Here is a 16,613-nt window from a genome sequence, read left to right on the forward strand (position 1 = left end):
CAAATGGGTGCCCCACTGGAGGCACTCACTTGGTTATGCCAAGAGATTTGGAAGACAGCTACCTGGCCAACTGACTGGAAGAGATCCATATTTGTACCCGTTCCAAAGAAAGGTGATCCCACAGAATGTGGAGATTATTGAACAATATCATAAATATCAGATTTCAGTAAGTAAAGTCTTTCTGTAAGTAAATCTTTCAGTAAGTAAAATCTTATTGAAGATAATTCAAAAACGGTTGCAGCAGTATATCGACAGAGAACTTCCAGAGGTGCAGGCTGGATTCAGAACAGTACGTGGAATGAGGGATATCATTGCCAACATCAGATGGATCTTGGGTCAAAGTAAAGAATACCAGAAAGATGTTTACTTGTGTTTTGCCGACTGTGCAAAAGCATTTGATTGTGTGGATCATAACAAATTGTGGATAACATTGAGAAGAATGGGAATTCCAGAACACTTAATTGTACTCATAAGTAACCTATACATAGACCAGGAGGAGGCTGTCATTCAAACAGAAAAAGGGAAAACTGCATGGTTTAAAATCAAGAAGGGAGTTTGTCAGGGTTGTATCCTTTCACCATACTTATTCAATCTGTATGCTGAGCAAATAATCTGAGAAGCTGGACTACATGAAGAAGAACGTAGCATCAGGATTGGACGGGCCCCCTGTAGTTTGGGTAGACCCCTTGTGCCTCAGACAGGCCCCTTTGGCTTTGAATAGGCCCCCTAGAATTCTCTATCCCTTAGCTATGTCATTGAAAACAAATAGTCTTACCAAATATATGTACAGGGTAAACACTGAATGTGTGCAGGAATGTATGTGCAGAAAATAGAGCCTATGACAATTATTTTTAAATTGCTCTTGATGGAAAGTAGAAACTTCTCACTGATGTCCCCTGAGTGGTGTCCAAAGCACATCATACCTGCCATACCCTAGATATACTTCTGAATGTGGGTACAGGGTAAATAAGTGTGTGCAGGGAAGATCACATGTCACAACTCACTTCTCCACAGTGTGACTGGGGATAATAGTCTCCACCTTTTCCACAGTTATTTTCAGCTCATAAAATGATTTTTAATTTTTTATCCAACTCAATAGTCATAATGTGAAGTCGATGGGTTTAGGTTATCACTTATATGTCAAAAGAACCCTGGAGAAGTTGAGAATTGACTGAAAACCTCATTGCTAGGTAAGAGCAGCTTTGGGGTGTCCATTTGTTCTTCTGAAACCTTATTTCACCACTCCATCCTGACACCTGCCACAGCCCAATCCCCTACATACAAAATAAGTCACTTCCCCCCAAATTTTCCCAGGATGCCCATTGACATACAAACTATTCCATGCCTTGACCCTACACTGTGGAGAAACCACATTGAAAGGGATTGCAGACTGTTAGACAGGTTTGTTGTCTGAATTGAATTGAAACTTAGTTATGAACTCTTGTTAAGAAACTGCTTACACTAGGGTGTCCACATGCCTATGGAAGAATCTTTTCCTCTTTAAGGGGCAATACCATTTTCAGGTGCTCATATATAGGTGTGGAAGAGATTACAGAGGGAGGAGTCTTCTTCATCTTTTTTAATATTTTATTGAATTTTTGGTGAAATTAGATTCACACAAATTAGATTCCCATATTTTCATAATGGTACTGCCTCAGAAACCCAAAGAGGGGTCGCTATGAGTTGGATTTGACTCGACGGCAGTGAATTTTGTTTTGTTTTGTGTTGCTATACATATTGTTCAGGAGCTATGGTAGCATAGTGGCTAAGGCACTTGACTGCTAACCAGAAGGCTGGTGGTTCAAACCCACCAGCCACTCCTCGGAAGGAAGGTTGGGCAATCCTACTTCCGTAGTGATACTGCCTCGGAAACCCAAGGAGGGGTCGCTATGAGTCGGGTCTGACTCGACGGCACATAACAACAACAACAACAATACATGTTGTTCAGTAACAGTTACATTTTCCACATTTCATCAATATTCTCATTATTTCTGGTCTGGTTGTTCCATTTCCATTATTCTTGCTTTCCTTCTATCCCCTCCCCCCCAACTTCTGATCTTTGTTTTAGGGTAAATCTTGATAGTTCGGTCTCAAATAGATGATGATAATGATGATTTTTATATAAAAGAGCACAGTACTCACAAGTATTGTTTATTTTATGAGGAAATCTGTTATTTAGTTGAAAGGTGACCTCTGGCAGTAGTTTCTTTTCAAAGTTTAAAGAGTAACTCAGGGGGATAGTCTTGGGGGTTCCCCAGGTCTCTGCCAGTGCATTAAGTCTGGCTTTATTTATTTATTTTGAAAGATTTTGAGTTTTGTTCTACAGTTTTCTCTCATTCTGTTGGGGGCTACCTATTGTGGATCTGGCCAGAGCAGTCAGTAGTGGTAGCCAGGTGCCATCTAGTACTTCTGTTTGTGGATAGCTGGGGGTAGTTGGTATTAAAGATTGGCTTCTTCTTTGAGTCTTTTGCTTCTTAGACCAATAGTTGTATCTTAGATGGCCACTTTCAAGCTTTTAAGACCTGGACACTATTTACCAAACTAGGAGGTAGAATATAAACTTTATAGACTATGCTGTGCCAATTGACCAAGATGTCCAGTGAGACTATGTTCCTAAGCCTTCAAACCCAGTAAACCAATCCTGCAAGATGTTTGGTTATGTCTGGGAAGTATCCATGACTAGGCCTCCTATATGCTTTATTGTGTGTGTGTGTGTACACACACACACACACACATATGCATATGAGCATATGAGCTCTGGTGCCACAGTGACTAAGGCATTTGACTGCAACCATAAGGCTGGTGGTTCAAACCCACCAGCCACCCCTCAGAAAGAAGATGGGGCAATCTACTTCCATAGTGATACCACCTTGGAAACACAAGGAGGGGTCACTGTGAGTCATATCTGCTTGACGGCAATGAGTTTGTTTTTTAGTTTGGTGTATATATATATATATATATACATATACACACACACACACACACGATTCACAAATGTGTGTCTAAATATGCCTATGGATACATCTATATAGGCTCACATCCAAAAAGAAAAAAAAAAAATAACCTCACTGCCATTGAGTCGATTCCAACTCATATTTTGAGGAGGTAAATCTTTACAGTAGATTGCCCCATCTTCCTTCCATGGACCAGCTGGTGGGTTTGAGTTGCCAATTTCTGGTTAGCAGTCCAATGTCTTAGGCACTATGCTACCAGAACTCATATACATACACATATACCTTCTTGTATACATATACACATACATATCTATCTATGTAACCACTCACATATTTTTTGGTTATTACTGCTATTGTTGCTGAATTTTATATGTTACAGCATTTACCAGTAAAGTCCCTTTGTTGTTGTTGTCACATGCCACTGAGTTGGCTCCAACTCATAGAGACCCTATGCACAACAGGAAAAAATACTGCCTGATTGTGCGTCATCCTCAGAATCCTTGTTATAACTGAGCCCATCATTGCAGCCACTGTGTCAATCTGTCTCATTGAGGGTCTTTCCCTTTTTCACTGACCCTCCACTTTACCAAGGATGATATACTTCTCCAGGAAACGGTCCCTTCTGACAACATGATGAAAGTGGGTGAGATGAAGTCTGGCCATTCTCATTTCCAAGGAACATTCCAGCTGCACTTTTTCCAGGGCAGATTTGTTCATTCTTCTGGCAAAAAAACAAAACAAACAAACAAACAAAAAACTTATTCTGGCAGTCCCTGGTATTTTCAGTATTCTTTGCCAATATCATAATTCAAAGGCATCAACTCTTCTTCAGTCTTCCTTATTCACTATCTAGCTTTCACACGCATATGAGGCTATTGAAAATACCATGGATTGGGTTAGGTGCACGTTAGTCTTCAAAGTGACATCTTTGCTCTTCAGTTGTTTAAATCTTGAAAGAGGTTTCTTTTATTCTCTTTTTCTTTTTTTGCAACAGATTTACCTAGTACAATACAACATCTGATTTCTTGATGGCTGTTTCCATGGGTATTGACTGTGGATCCATGTAATATGAAATCTTTGACAACTTCAATCTTTTTTCCTTTATTGTGATGTCGTTTACTGGTACAGGTTTGAGGATTTTTGTTTTCTTTAAGGGAATAATTCTTATTCTTGTGTATTTCTTGGTATCATCATTTAAGACTCTCCACAAAGTAGTGCTGTTTATTCATATTTGGAATTAATAGATGACATAATTTCATCTCATTACTAATTCCTTGGTTATCCAATTAATTCAAATTAGTGAGGGCTAATTTGGAGAATATCTTCTAAGCTTACATTCTAGTGGAAACTCTGACCCCAGGTGCACAGTTTGCTATTCTGGGCCAAGGCATCCTCTTGGTGGAACAAGGAAGTGGCTGGACAGCCATTTGAGCTAGATATGCAGCAGGATATGAAGCAGGAATGAGTGGGGACTGTTGTGGGAGGTTCTGCAGAATCTGTTTTTTTTTTTTTTTTAACAACAGGGATCATTACACGAGAAGATGCAGAAGATCTACTTGAGAACATGACTGAGGGAGCATTTCTGGTCCGGGTCAGTGACAAAATCTGGGGTTACATCCTCTCCTACCGTCTGCAGCAAGGGTTCAAACATTTTCTCGTGGATGCTTCTGGAGACTTTTATAGCTTCCTGGGCGTGAATCCCAATCGTCATGCCACGCTCACAGATCTGATTGATTTTCACAAGGTATCTATCCTAAAGGTGATAGCTGGAGATGAAGGGGGAAGGAACTTGAGCTGAAAGGAGATCAAATCTGAGAACAAGGCTTGTATGGACAGGAATAGAGGGGGAGCAGGAAGCCTCAGAGTTCTCTGACAGCCACAGAAATAGAGAACCTGGGAGCAGCACAGACTGTGTTACCTAGACCAGACTCTGGGGATCATAATACTTCTCTCTGGCTCACCATCTGCCTCATATGGACATCCTGAAAACTGATCCCCAGGCCTCGTTGCACTTTGAGTCCCTGAGTTCTCCTTACTGTCAACATTTTAGAGCTAGTTGATCTGTCCTTTGTCCAAGCCCACATCTTACCCTCAGCTCATTTCCCAGAATACTTCTGAAACATTCTAGCTGCTTTGGCAGCTTCATAGGGCTGGCTGAGGTGTAACAGGCAGATACAACCAAGGGTAGAGAACCTGTTCTAGTAGTGGGGTTATCATGCCTCTTGTTGGAACTCTAGATTTTCCATGTAGTACATGTGTAGTCATGAGCAGGTTACTTAGTTTCACTGAGCTTCAGTTTCCTAGCCAGGCAAACAGATGAATAATATCCAGCTCATAGCCTGTGAGCATTAAATGAATTAGTGCACAAAACAACACTCTATAATTGTAACATAGAAGGACAATTCTTGTCTCCCATGTTCTTTTTGTTATTCATCTACCTACTATGGACTCCACATTGGAAAAGATATTGTCTTCCAAACAATAAGAAGCAACTTTTGTGTTAATATGGCTCTTGGCATCAGACACAACTGGAGGAAAGCCAAAATGTGGAATTCAGTGATCCAGAAGGGCAGTGCACCAGGAATTCCAAGAGACAGAGAGGTAGTAGCTCAGGGGTCTAATATCTACTGGGCCCCAACCTTTACAGGTATAGAAAAAGTTTGTGAATTATAGGACCACTTCACTAGACTTTCGTTACATAGAGACACTTGGATTTGTAGTACTTTCATTTTATGAATGTCCCCAGGGCTCTAAGGGACAGAATTTAACCTGAACTTCTAAGTGAAACATGTAGAAAACCACCCATTTATCTGGACAATAGATATAGATTACTACCCAGAAGACTGGACCAGCCAGGAGCAAGAGAAACTTCTACTTGCTTTTGGAAGAGCCATCTGACAACCTGAGTAAAGAGAGAGAACTTCTCTGTGCCAAGATCTGGGCCAGTTGCTCATTTATTCGATGATCTCATTTAATCATCATTGTAGCTCTACAAGGAGGCATATTGGACAAATTTCACAGACCAGGAAACCAAAGCCACTTGTAACTTGTCTAAGATTGCATGGCTTGGAACTGTTAGGACCAGAAGTTAAGCCTCAGGCTATCTGGTCCTACCAATTAAAAAAAACAAAACAAAAAAAAAACAAAAAAAAACAACCCAACCCAGTTGCCATCAAGTCAATTTCTACTAAAGTCAATCCCATGCATGTTAGGATAGAATTGTTTTCTATAGCATTTCCAATAGCTGATTTTTTAAAAATAGATTGCCACACCTTTTTTCTAAGAGGCTTCTGGGATGACTCAAACCTCCAACTTTTTGGTTAGCAGTCAAATATATTAACTGTTTGCACCATCCAGAGATTCCATATGACTCCACAGCTTGTGTTATTCTCTCTAGACAAGAGAAACTTCTTTGAGCAGTGATGAACTCCCTATCCCTGTATGTGTGAAAGAAAATGGTCAATGTCCATCTCTCAGGGATGCTATGGATAGGATTCCTGCCTAAGAAGGCCAGATATCTTTGAAAGTCTTTATTACCTTCCAAATCTAAAGTTTTGATACTGTCAATTTAGTTTCTAATATTCTTAGTGAGAAACCATCAAGGCACATATGAAGATCTGATGGTCTGCTTTTATCAATTAGGATTTTAATCACATGTCTAATTCATCATTACATTTTAAGGAAAATAAAATAATACCAAATGAAAGCCTGTTCCCATCAACTCATTTCTATCCCCCATCTTGAATTATCAGCTGGTCATGTACCTGCTTAAGTACTTTCCTGAGAATTAACATAGAAACTTATGTACATCAGGAAATACATAGCTGTCACTTCCAGCAAAACCACACAGGTCATGAAATGAAGCAACATGAAAGGATTAATGTTTTTTTTAAAAGGAACGGAGACCAGGCGGAAGCCCTGCATATTCTGCGAGAGTGACCCCTTATGCCTTTGTTCTACTTTATTTATAAGTTTATACATGATTACATCATTAGTCTTGGAATCCATACAATCAGCTTATTCTCTACAAAGTTAAAGTTTTATTTCTCCACGTGCTCAAGGACAACAGATGGTCATTGAAACAATCACAAAAGCCTCCTCAGGAATAAGGAATTTAAAACGGTAACTGGTTTACTAGGGCACAGTGACCCAAAATATGAAACATCCCAATAAGATAATAACATGGACTACTGGAATAACATCTACCTTTGATACTTAATGTTTTGTCAAGTAAGCATTTAACTGTGAGAAGCCTTACCTTCTCTTGTTGCTGTTGAAGAGGCTTTGCCTTTTCCTGTTGCTGTTGGACATGTTCCTTGCACTCATGTCCTTTGATGATTTCTCTCTTGGTCTCCAACATTTCCTCCCTTTTTATTTTTTAAATGTAGTAGATGTACCTCAGTAGTCAAAGACTGAATTACATACTAGTTTCAGAACCCAAAGAATAACAAATAATACAATTAAAAAACATTATGTTTGTTGTTGTTATGTGCCATCAAGTTGGACCTGACTCATAGCGACCCCTCCTTGGGTTTCAGAGGCAGTATCACTACGGAAGTAGATTACCCCATCTTCCTTCTGAGGAGTGGCTGGTGGGTTTGAACCACCAGTCTTCTGGTTAGCAGTCAAGTGCCTTAGGCACTATGCTACCAGAGCTCCTATAAACATTATAGCATATGATAAAAAGTATAGAAATGTAGGAATACTTTTCAAAGGGTTAAGTTTCTTAAGTTTGTTAAGTATAGTGTTTGTAACTTGATTGGGATCAATTATTGGTGCATGACTATCTTTTAGCCTTTGAATATCTTTATGAAACTCCTGCATTTCAAAACTGATGTTCGAATCATGCCATATCCCTAATATTCTCAATTTAATCTTCTCCCATGTGAATTCAGGATTACTGAAGTTCACAGGGTATGCTGTTATGCATATGTATGTGTATGTATTCATACTGATAGTCACAATGTAGTGCTTGCTTCACTCACATCACTTCTAGATCATCCATATTGATAATACTGCCTCCTCTAACATGTCTACTTTGAGTTTAAAATCCTGATCAATTTTCTCTTGATCTATTAGTGGCTTTACAGCATTTTGGGCTACATTATTTGCATACTGGGCTGTCTGTATAGATGTTGTAGTGCAACAACAGCCATAGTCATAGTAGTTATCATTGCAGCAAGAGCAGTTATTCCTGCAATAAGAAGCCCAGTAAAGAGTTTAGGTCTACTAAACCCCTGTTGTACTAAATACAGTGAATGTTCTCGTGCTGAGGGAAACCACCCATCTGAAATATTAACTGGTAGGGTTATATAGTGTGGTTGTGTTCTATCAAGATTGTTGAGGTTAAGCACTGATTTAGCAAACAATTATTACAGGTCACATTCCAATAATAATTTCCTAAAGTATTATTAGTTTCAGAAACATTTAAACAAATTATAATAACATTTACAATACAGTCAGTATATTTTTGTGCCAGCATGAGAGCGTTTGGGGCTCGAACACATGCCTGTATGTCAGAGTGACTTCCTCAGACAAATGTCCCTCCTTCTGGTCTCCCAATGAATACAATAAGATTCACAGTCCCTATTACAACAAACAGTCTCCATAATTCTGATTGTACAGGTCCTTCTGGCATCTGTAAGATGTTTTCCAGAAAACCCCTGGGGAAGCTAGTAAAAAATGAGTAATTATATGAGTCCCCCCAATCCATGAGATAGCATGGGGAGTCATGCTTTGCCTTGTAGGTGGACACTATAACCTTTTTTGGAGAAGTAAGTGACATTTAAACCAAGATGGAAATGTCTTCTGATCTTGTGATATGTTAGGACAATATGGTATGGGAGAAGTTACAGTGTAATTTCTGAAAATACTCCCATAAGTTGTATATTTTGATATCCCCCAATACACACATGTTAGGTTGCTTCCATATGCCCATTGCATTTTAGGTAATAGCTTCAAACATGGTGAAGGACTATGGCTATGCCAGGTGAAACAGACTGGTGTTTTGCAGTAAGAGACATATAATTCACTATACTTTCTCCCTTTAATAATTTTCCTATAGACTCTCCACCCTTTCCCCCAAGCAACCAAGTGTTGTTAGTAAAGACAGGAATATCAGTATCATAGTACATAGTGGATCACTCCAAGGTGGATGAAACAAATATACCCAATGTGTTTCATTTGCTACGGGAGTGATTTGAGTTAACAGCAATACCACCATAGCTAAAAATACCATTTCCAGGGTCTGAGGTTGGCCCAGATCTTGAGCCATACTTGCAGCTTTATGAGATAAGGTCTTAATCTGACCCCAAATCGGCAGCATTGCTTCCCTGGTCTGATGACTCAGTAGTCGTCGCCTCCTCTGGCAATCCTGTAGTGACAGCCACTGAAGTCAGCATTGTATGTGACCCATCACGTCAGACAAGTCTCTCTGGTACCTATATGGGTTTGTCATTGTTTTCAAGAAAGACACAAGCATAACTTTGTCCCCACATTAATAGTGGATTTGGTCCTTTCCATTGACCTGTCAGTACATTCTTCCACCAAACTTTGACTGAGTTGGTGTCTCATTTTATTTTTTAAAAATATCTGTCAGCAGCAGAATGCCCATCAGTGTCACAGTTCAAAAATTTAAAGTATATAAAACATTATTTAATATTTTAATAGGGATGTTCCAATATTCCCCCATTACTCCCCCTTTTTGTTTTCTAAATAAAGTTTTATAATTCAATGTTTTCTTTCTACTATGCTTTGGCCTTGAGGATTGTAAGGCATGCCAGTAGAAAGGTTGACAGAATAAAAGGAACAAAAATGTAAAAAGACTTACCTGTGTAAGCTGGGGCATTACCTGTTTTTAACTGTTTAGGAGGTCCACAAAAAGCAAAACAATGAAATAAATGATGGATAACATATTTTACCATTTCACTTGTTAAGGCTGAAGCCATAGTGAACCCAGAATATGTGTCTACTGTACCATGTACAAAAGATTGTTTTCCAAAAGAAGGTACATGGGTGACATCCATGTGCCAAACATCGTTGGGTCAAAGCCCATGAGGGTTTAAGCCATAATATGGCACAGGGAGTTGCACACTGCAAGAACAGTTTTTTTTATTATTATTATTATTATTTGTCTAGCCTGTTCTCTAGTAAGTTGGAATTGTTTTTGTAAACTAGCACTGTTTTGATGAAAAGAAGCATGTGATTGGATAGCTTCCTGTATGGGAAGACAGAGTTGTTAATCCGCTCATTTATTTCCTTGTGTGAGAGGGCCCACCAAGGGGGTATGGGCTCTAATACGTGTGATGCAAAAAAGATGAAAGCACTCCCTCCCACACTGCCTTCTGTAATGTAAAAAAGAGAATTAGTAATTCTTCATTGGCTATATGTTTAATTTTTCCATTTTCAGTACGAGTGAGTAAATGAACCACATACTGGCTGTCACTAACAATATTGAGTGGTTGGCATGGGACATCCTGAAAAACAAGTAGAGCAGCATAAGCCTCTGCTTTTTGTGCTTCTTTGGTAGCTCTAATAGCCAGTTTACAATCTTTGTTAGCATTGTCATAAGCCAATTATTTAATTAAGATATTAGTGGCTGTATTATCACTAACGCATCTAGTCACTGCTACACTTATCCTATCCACAAACTGTTCAAAGCATTCCGTAGGCCCTTGTATAATTTTTGTAAAGCTAGAATTATCAGTTCCTTTTGCCAGTAGTTTAGACCATGCTTGAGAGGCTGTGGCTGATATCTGCTGATATGCTTGTAAGTTTGTTGTTGTTATTGTTATGTGCCGTCGAGTTGGACCCAACTCATAGTGACCCCTCCTTGGGTTTCTGAGGCAGTATCACTACGGAAGTAGATTGCACCATCTTCCTTGTAAGGGATAAATTAATTGAGCTGAAACATCTAAAAACTGTCCGGTGCCAGAAAGCATTTCAAAATTAATGGGAACATTGTGTTGCTGATTTCTCATACTTTGTACAAAAATCATGAAAATACATATTCTACATCGAATAGTCTCCTTCCTTTAATACAGTTTTAGCCAACATATACCAATTATAGGGACACAAAACTTCTTGATCAATGGTTTCTATAAGTTTTTACAAACAGTGCTATTGGCCCATAGGTAGCAGCAGCTTGTTTCAAATCTTTGAGAGTTTTAAAAGAAAATGCTTTATGTCCTCGCATTGGCAAATTAGTCTATGTGTCCACATATTCTGTTAAAGGAAAAACATGTTTCAATTCTAATGGAATGTCCTCATCCATGGCCCTTGTCTTTTGAACCATAGCTTGTATAGGTGATAAAGGAGGCAAGGTGGATGATGAATAGTTAACTTGTTTCTCTGAGGGAGGGAAAGGGTTAAAAGGTGGAGGAGAGCAAGCACTGGCAGGCATAGTAACAGCTTCAACAGCCTGATCTAAAAATGGATTTAAGGAAGGATACAACTTCTCTTTCTTAACTTCTGAGGGTTCAGTTTCTAACTTTTGTTTAACTATTTCTTCTTGTAATTTTAACTCTTTTAATTTTGAATCTGTGTCTACATTTTTCTCCTTTCCCACTTTAGGATCTATGCCCACACCTATTCCCTTATCTAATTCTAAACACAGTTTTAAAATACTCCAAATAGAAAATACACACTCGGGAAAATCCTCCGGCCCATGTTCTTTTAAACATTCCTACATTTATTGACCGATGGTCTCCCAAGCTGTGAAGTCAGTGGTTCCTTCCTGAGGAAACCAAGGACAACAGTGATCTACACACTGTAAAAATTCCTCTAACTCCTTTTTAGACACTGAAAAACCTCCAGCCTGAACTAAGCCTTTAAGAACAAAAATATAATGATCCCTTTAATGACATGCTGAATTCCCCATGCCAGCCTGGCTTAAAGAAAACTTATTTAATTCACCCACACTTACCCTTCTTCTTGTTATAGAGCTCCGATTTCACTCAGTGGTGTCCTCTTGGGCACTCGTGGCTTTGCTCGAGGTCCCGGTTCGGGCAACAATTGCCATGTCAGGCAAAACCGCACAGGTCATGAAACAAAGTGATGTGAAAAGATTTAATATTTTTTTAAAAGGAATGGACCAGGTGGACACCCTGCATATTCTGTGAGAGTGACCCCTGATGCCTTTGCTCTACTTTATTTATATGATTATACATGGATGGCAAGTTGGATGATGGATAATTAACTTGTTTCCCTGAGGGAGGGAAAGGGTTAAAAGGCAGAGGAGAGCAAGCATTGGCAGGCATAGTAACAGCTGCAACAGCCTGATCTAAAAATGTTCTTTTAAACATTTTAAAAATGTTCTTTTAAATGCTCATTCATTTGTTTAAAAGAACAAAAAGTTTAAAAGAACAAAAAGTTAATTTCCTCTACATGTTTAAGGATAACAGATGGTCACTGAAACAATCACAAAAGCCTTCTCAGGAATAAAGAGTGTAAAATGATAAATGTTTACTAGGGCCCAGTGACCCAAAATATGAAACATACCAATAAGATAAAAACATGGACTACTGGAATAACATCAATTTTGATACTTAATATTTTGTCAAGTAAGCATTAAACTGTGAGAGAGGCCTTGCCTTCTCTTCTTGTTGTTGGAGAGACCTTGTTTTCTCATGTCGCTGTTAGACATGTGCCTTGCACTCATGTCCATTGATGATTTATCTCTTGATCTCCAACACATAGCTTTAGTATTTATTTATTTACATAAATTAGATAATTCTTTACATGTGGATCAACAACTAGATTTTTAAAAATACTTAATAAATAATAGGGTTTAGTTTTTTTTTAAAAAAACATGATCCTTGGAATCAGGCTGCCAAGTTTTAAATCTCAAGTTCATTACTATGTGAGACTTCATGTAACTATTCAAACTTTTTGTGCCTCTGTAAGAGGGCTTAATAATAGCCCTCACCTTTTAGGATCATGGAGAGGTTTAAATGAAATATCACTGTGTAAAGTGCTGAAACAATATTCCTGACACTTGTACATTATTAGGAAATGCTGGCTCTTATTAAATTATGCCTATGAGATCTTTTCATTTCAGCACATGAACCACATCCTTATCAATGCTCTATAGCATTCCTGGTATGGAGGCATATTATTATTTATCCAGTCATTCTCCCTTTGGAGTTCACTAGGGTTACTATGAGTTGGAATTGATTTGATGACAGTGGGTTTGATTTTTATGTAGCTTTCAGTGTATTATGGTCACAAACAGTGCTGCAGAGACATCTTTATGGGCATGTGTGCAAGTATTTCTCTAGGATGGATTTCTTGAACTGGAATTGCTGGATAGAAGTGTATGCACATTTTAATTTGAAAAGACCTGCCAGATTGCCCTCCAAAAATGTGTTGCCAATTCTTGCTTCTGCCAAAATCATGTGAGGGCACTTCCCTATTCTGCGGCCAGCACTAGGACTAATCAGTCATTCAATTATTTCCTATTATGTGGACATAATTATACTTCACTGTTGTTTAGCTTGCATTTATCTGAGTACCACTGATGCTAAGAATATTTTCATATGATTAATGGTAACTTAGATTTCTTTTTCTGTTTAAATGTCTCTTCATATCTTTTATCCACTTTTCTATTCAGCTACCTCTTATTGATATGTCATTTCTTTCAGCTTGGTAAATTGTTCTTTAGTTATGTCCATTCTGCTATCCAGTTCTTCTGTGGAAATTTAACCTTTTTAATTTAAATGGTCATGCTTTTCATTTCTAAGTTCTTTAATTGATTCTCTCTATATATAAAATAGCTCTTTCATGTTTCATAGGAGAAATCTTTTTCTGCAGAGGAGATGAATACACATCTCTTAAAGACTCTTCCTATGTTTCATGAACTTGACATTTTCTTGGGAGTCAGTTCTGTTGTTGAGTTTGGCACCTTTCTTTTATGGTTATAGTTTTCCTTATAAATTTGAGTTATGAGTTCCTCTTTGAACTTTAGATTTCCCATTTTTCCATCAATGGACACAGTTTATGGTTCTTAAATCTACTCTCTTCAGGCTGTAGGCAGGAGTTGGAGTTCACAGTGCATAGCTCATCTTTTAGATGTGGGTGTGTGATGAACATTTGGGTCTCTTTGGCCTTTGAGAGAGCAGTGTGTCTCTCCAATATGCCTGACACAAACACTTCTGCTGCCTGGGCCTTGAGCCTGTCTCATTGTCCCCTACTCCTCACTGTTTTGTTTGACAAGCTTATCCACTAGGCCTTTTCTTTTTCTGTTTTCCTTTTTTGATAGCCTTCTTCCTTATTTTATAGTGCTTTTATAGATTTCTTTCTTGTTTGAAAAGATATTTTTGTAATTTCTAGAAATTTTGGTGAGGTGAAAGCAGATGCAAGTTCTCAGTCTTTGTATCTCAAACTAATCTATTTCAGTGGGTATTCCCATTTCCTGATTATAAGTGAATCTTTCTCTCTCTCTTTTTCCTTACAGGAGGAAATTATCACTGTTTCAGGGGGAGAGTTGCTGCAGGAACCCTGTGGACAGAGGAACAACCCTCCAGACTACCATCTGTTGTTTGAATGACTTTTTACTTCTTATCAATTGGACTCCATTGACGATCATTTTTTGAACTAGACTCAAGAAATTTCCAGCTCAAATCCTATGGCCTTCTGGAAGAACCACCACCATTCGGAGGAACAGATAGATTACTGTGTCTCAAGGTGTATGAAATATGGCCAATTTGCTTCCTTTTAGTCTGTTTCAGTCTGGAAGATCCACTGAAACCTGTTTCCATCCCCGCACTTCTACTAACAGAAATTGTTAATTAATGATTCAAGTCTTTCATGAAGAGCTTGGATGTAGTCTCAGAAGATGCAACTTATTTGTCATCAGTTTTATAAATTGAGCTCCTAGAGCACTTGGATCACATTTTCATAATCCAAAATAATTCAGTGCCGAACCCTGAATTGAACATATGGTAGACAGGCATTCAATAAACGTTTGTTGAATGAATGTACTTCTGAAAGTTTTTCAACATCAATCAACAATGGTTCCTAGAAAGTTATTTGCTACATGTAATTCTTAATAAACTGATGGAGATTATAATAAAAGCTTTTAATTTTTTTGGTAAAAATATTATAAAAGCTTTATTGGAAGATAGAGGTAATGCACCTTTAATACATATTCATTATCACTGACATTAATATTATCATACTGGAAATATCAAAGACTTCTAAGCCTCAACAGGAACTTATACTACTCTGACTTTCTTTCTCACCTCCTGCCACCACTCTTCTGTCTTTGAATCATTCCTAGACCTGTTGTTGTTATGTTGTTGTTAGTAGCTATCAAGTCTTCTCCAACTCATAGTGACCCTGTGTACAGCAGAATGAAATACTGCCCAGTCCTGTGCCAGCCCCATGATCCTTGCTATACCTGAGCCCATCATTGTAGCTACTATGTCAATCCATCTTGTTGAGGGCCTTCCCCTTTTTCATTGAAACCTCCACTTTACCAAGAATGATATACTTCTTCAGGGAATGGTCCCTTCTGACAACATGACCAAAGAAGGTGAGACGAAATCTGGCCATTCTTGCTTCCAAGGAGCATTCTGGCTGCACTTCATCCAGGACAGATTTATTAGTTCTTTTAGCAGTCCATGGTACTATCAGCATTCTTCGTCAACACCACAACTCAAAAGCATTTATTGTTGTTCAGTCCTCCTTATTCGTTGTCCAGGTCTCACATTGCATATGAGGTGATTGAAAATACCATGGCTCATGTCAGGCGCACCTTAGTCTTCAAGGAGATACCTTAGCTCTTCAGCACTTGAAAGAGGTCTTTTGCAGCAGATTAGCCCAATGCTTTATGTCATCTGGTATCTTGACTGATGCTTCCTTTGGTGTTGATTGTAGAACCAATAATATGAAGTCTTTGACAACTTCAATCTTTTCTCCATTTATTGTGATGCTGCTTATTGGTCCAGTAGTGAGGATTTTTGTTTTCTTTATATTGCGGTGTAATCCATATTGCAGACTGTACTCTTCAGTCTTCATCAGTAAGTGCTTCCTCACTTTCAGCAAGCTAAGTTGTGTCATCGTGTATTGCAGGTTGTTAATGAGTCTTCCTCCAATCCTGATGCCATGCTCTTTTTCATATAGTCCAGCTTCCCAGAGTTTTTGCTCAGTATACAGATTGAATAAGTATGGTGAAAGGATACAACCCTGATCCATTCCCTTCCTGATATTAAACCAAGCAGTGTCCCCTTGTTTTGTTCAAACAACAGCCGCCTGGTCTACATACAGGTTCCTCATGAGTACAATTAAGTGTTCTGAAATTCCCATTATTTTCAATGTTATCCAAAATTTGTTATGATCCACAAAATTGAATGTTTTGCATAGTCAATAAAACACACATAAGCATCTTTCTGGTATTTTTTGCTTTCAGCCAAGATCCATCTGACATCAGCAATAATATCTCTCATTCCACATCCTTTTCTGAATCCAGCTTGCATTTCTGGAAGTTCTCTATCACTATACTGCTGCAACCATTTTTGAATTATCTTCAGTAAGATTTTATTTGTGTGCATTATTAATGACATTGTTTGATAATTTCCACATTCTATGGGATCACCTTTCTTTGGAATGGGTACAAATATGGATCTCTTCCAGTCAGTTGGCCAAATAGCTGTCTCCCAA

The 16,613-nt window shown here is 38.4% G+C and overlaps 1 protein-coding gene across 1 annotated transcript in view; it reads left to right on the forward strand.

The window, feature by feature from the left end:
* The window catches only part of SH2D4B (SH2 domain containing 4B), a 358,103-nt gene extending 343,604 nt beyond the window's left edge, over positions 1–14,499 (forward strand). The window contains exons 8-9 of the mRNA XM_042781741.1: positions 4,478–4,698; positions 14,407–14,499. Coding sequence (XP_042637675.1) covers positions 4,478–4,698; positions 14,407–14,499 — 314 coding nt within the window. The remainder of the gene's footprint in view (positions 1–4,477; positions 4,699–14,406) is intronic.
* The last annotated feature ends 2,114 nt before the right edge of the window (positions 14,500–16,613 follow it).

Source organism: Orycteropus afer, unplaced genomic scaffold (genome assembly GCF_000298275.1).
Source record: "Orycteropus afer afer isolate SDZICR_OR568_19922 unplaced genomic scaffold, OryAfe1.0 scaffold00163, whole genome shotgun sequence".
Lineage (NCBI taxonomy): Eukaryota > Metazoa > Chordata > Mammalia > Tubulidentata > Orycteropodidae > Orycteropus > Orycteropus afer.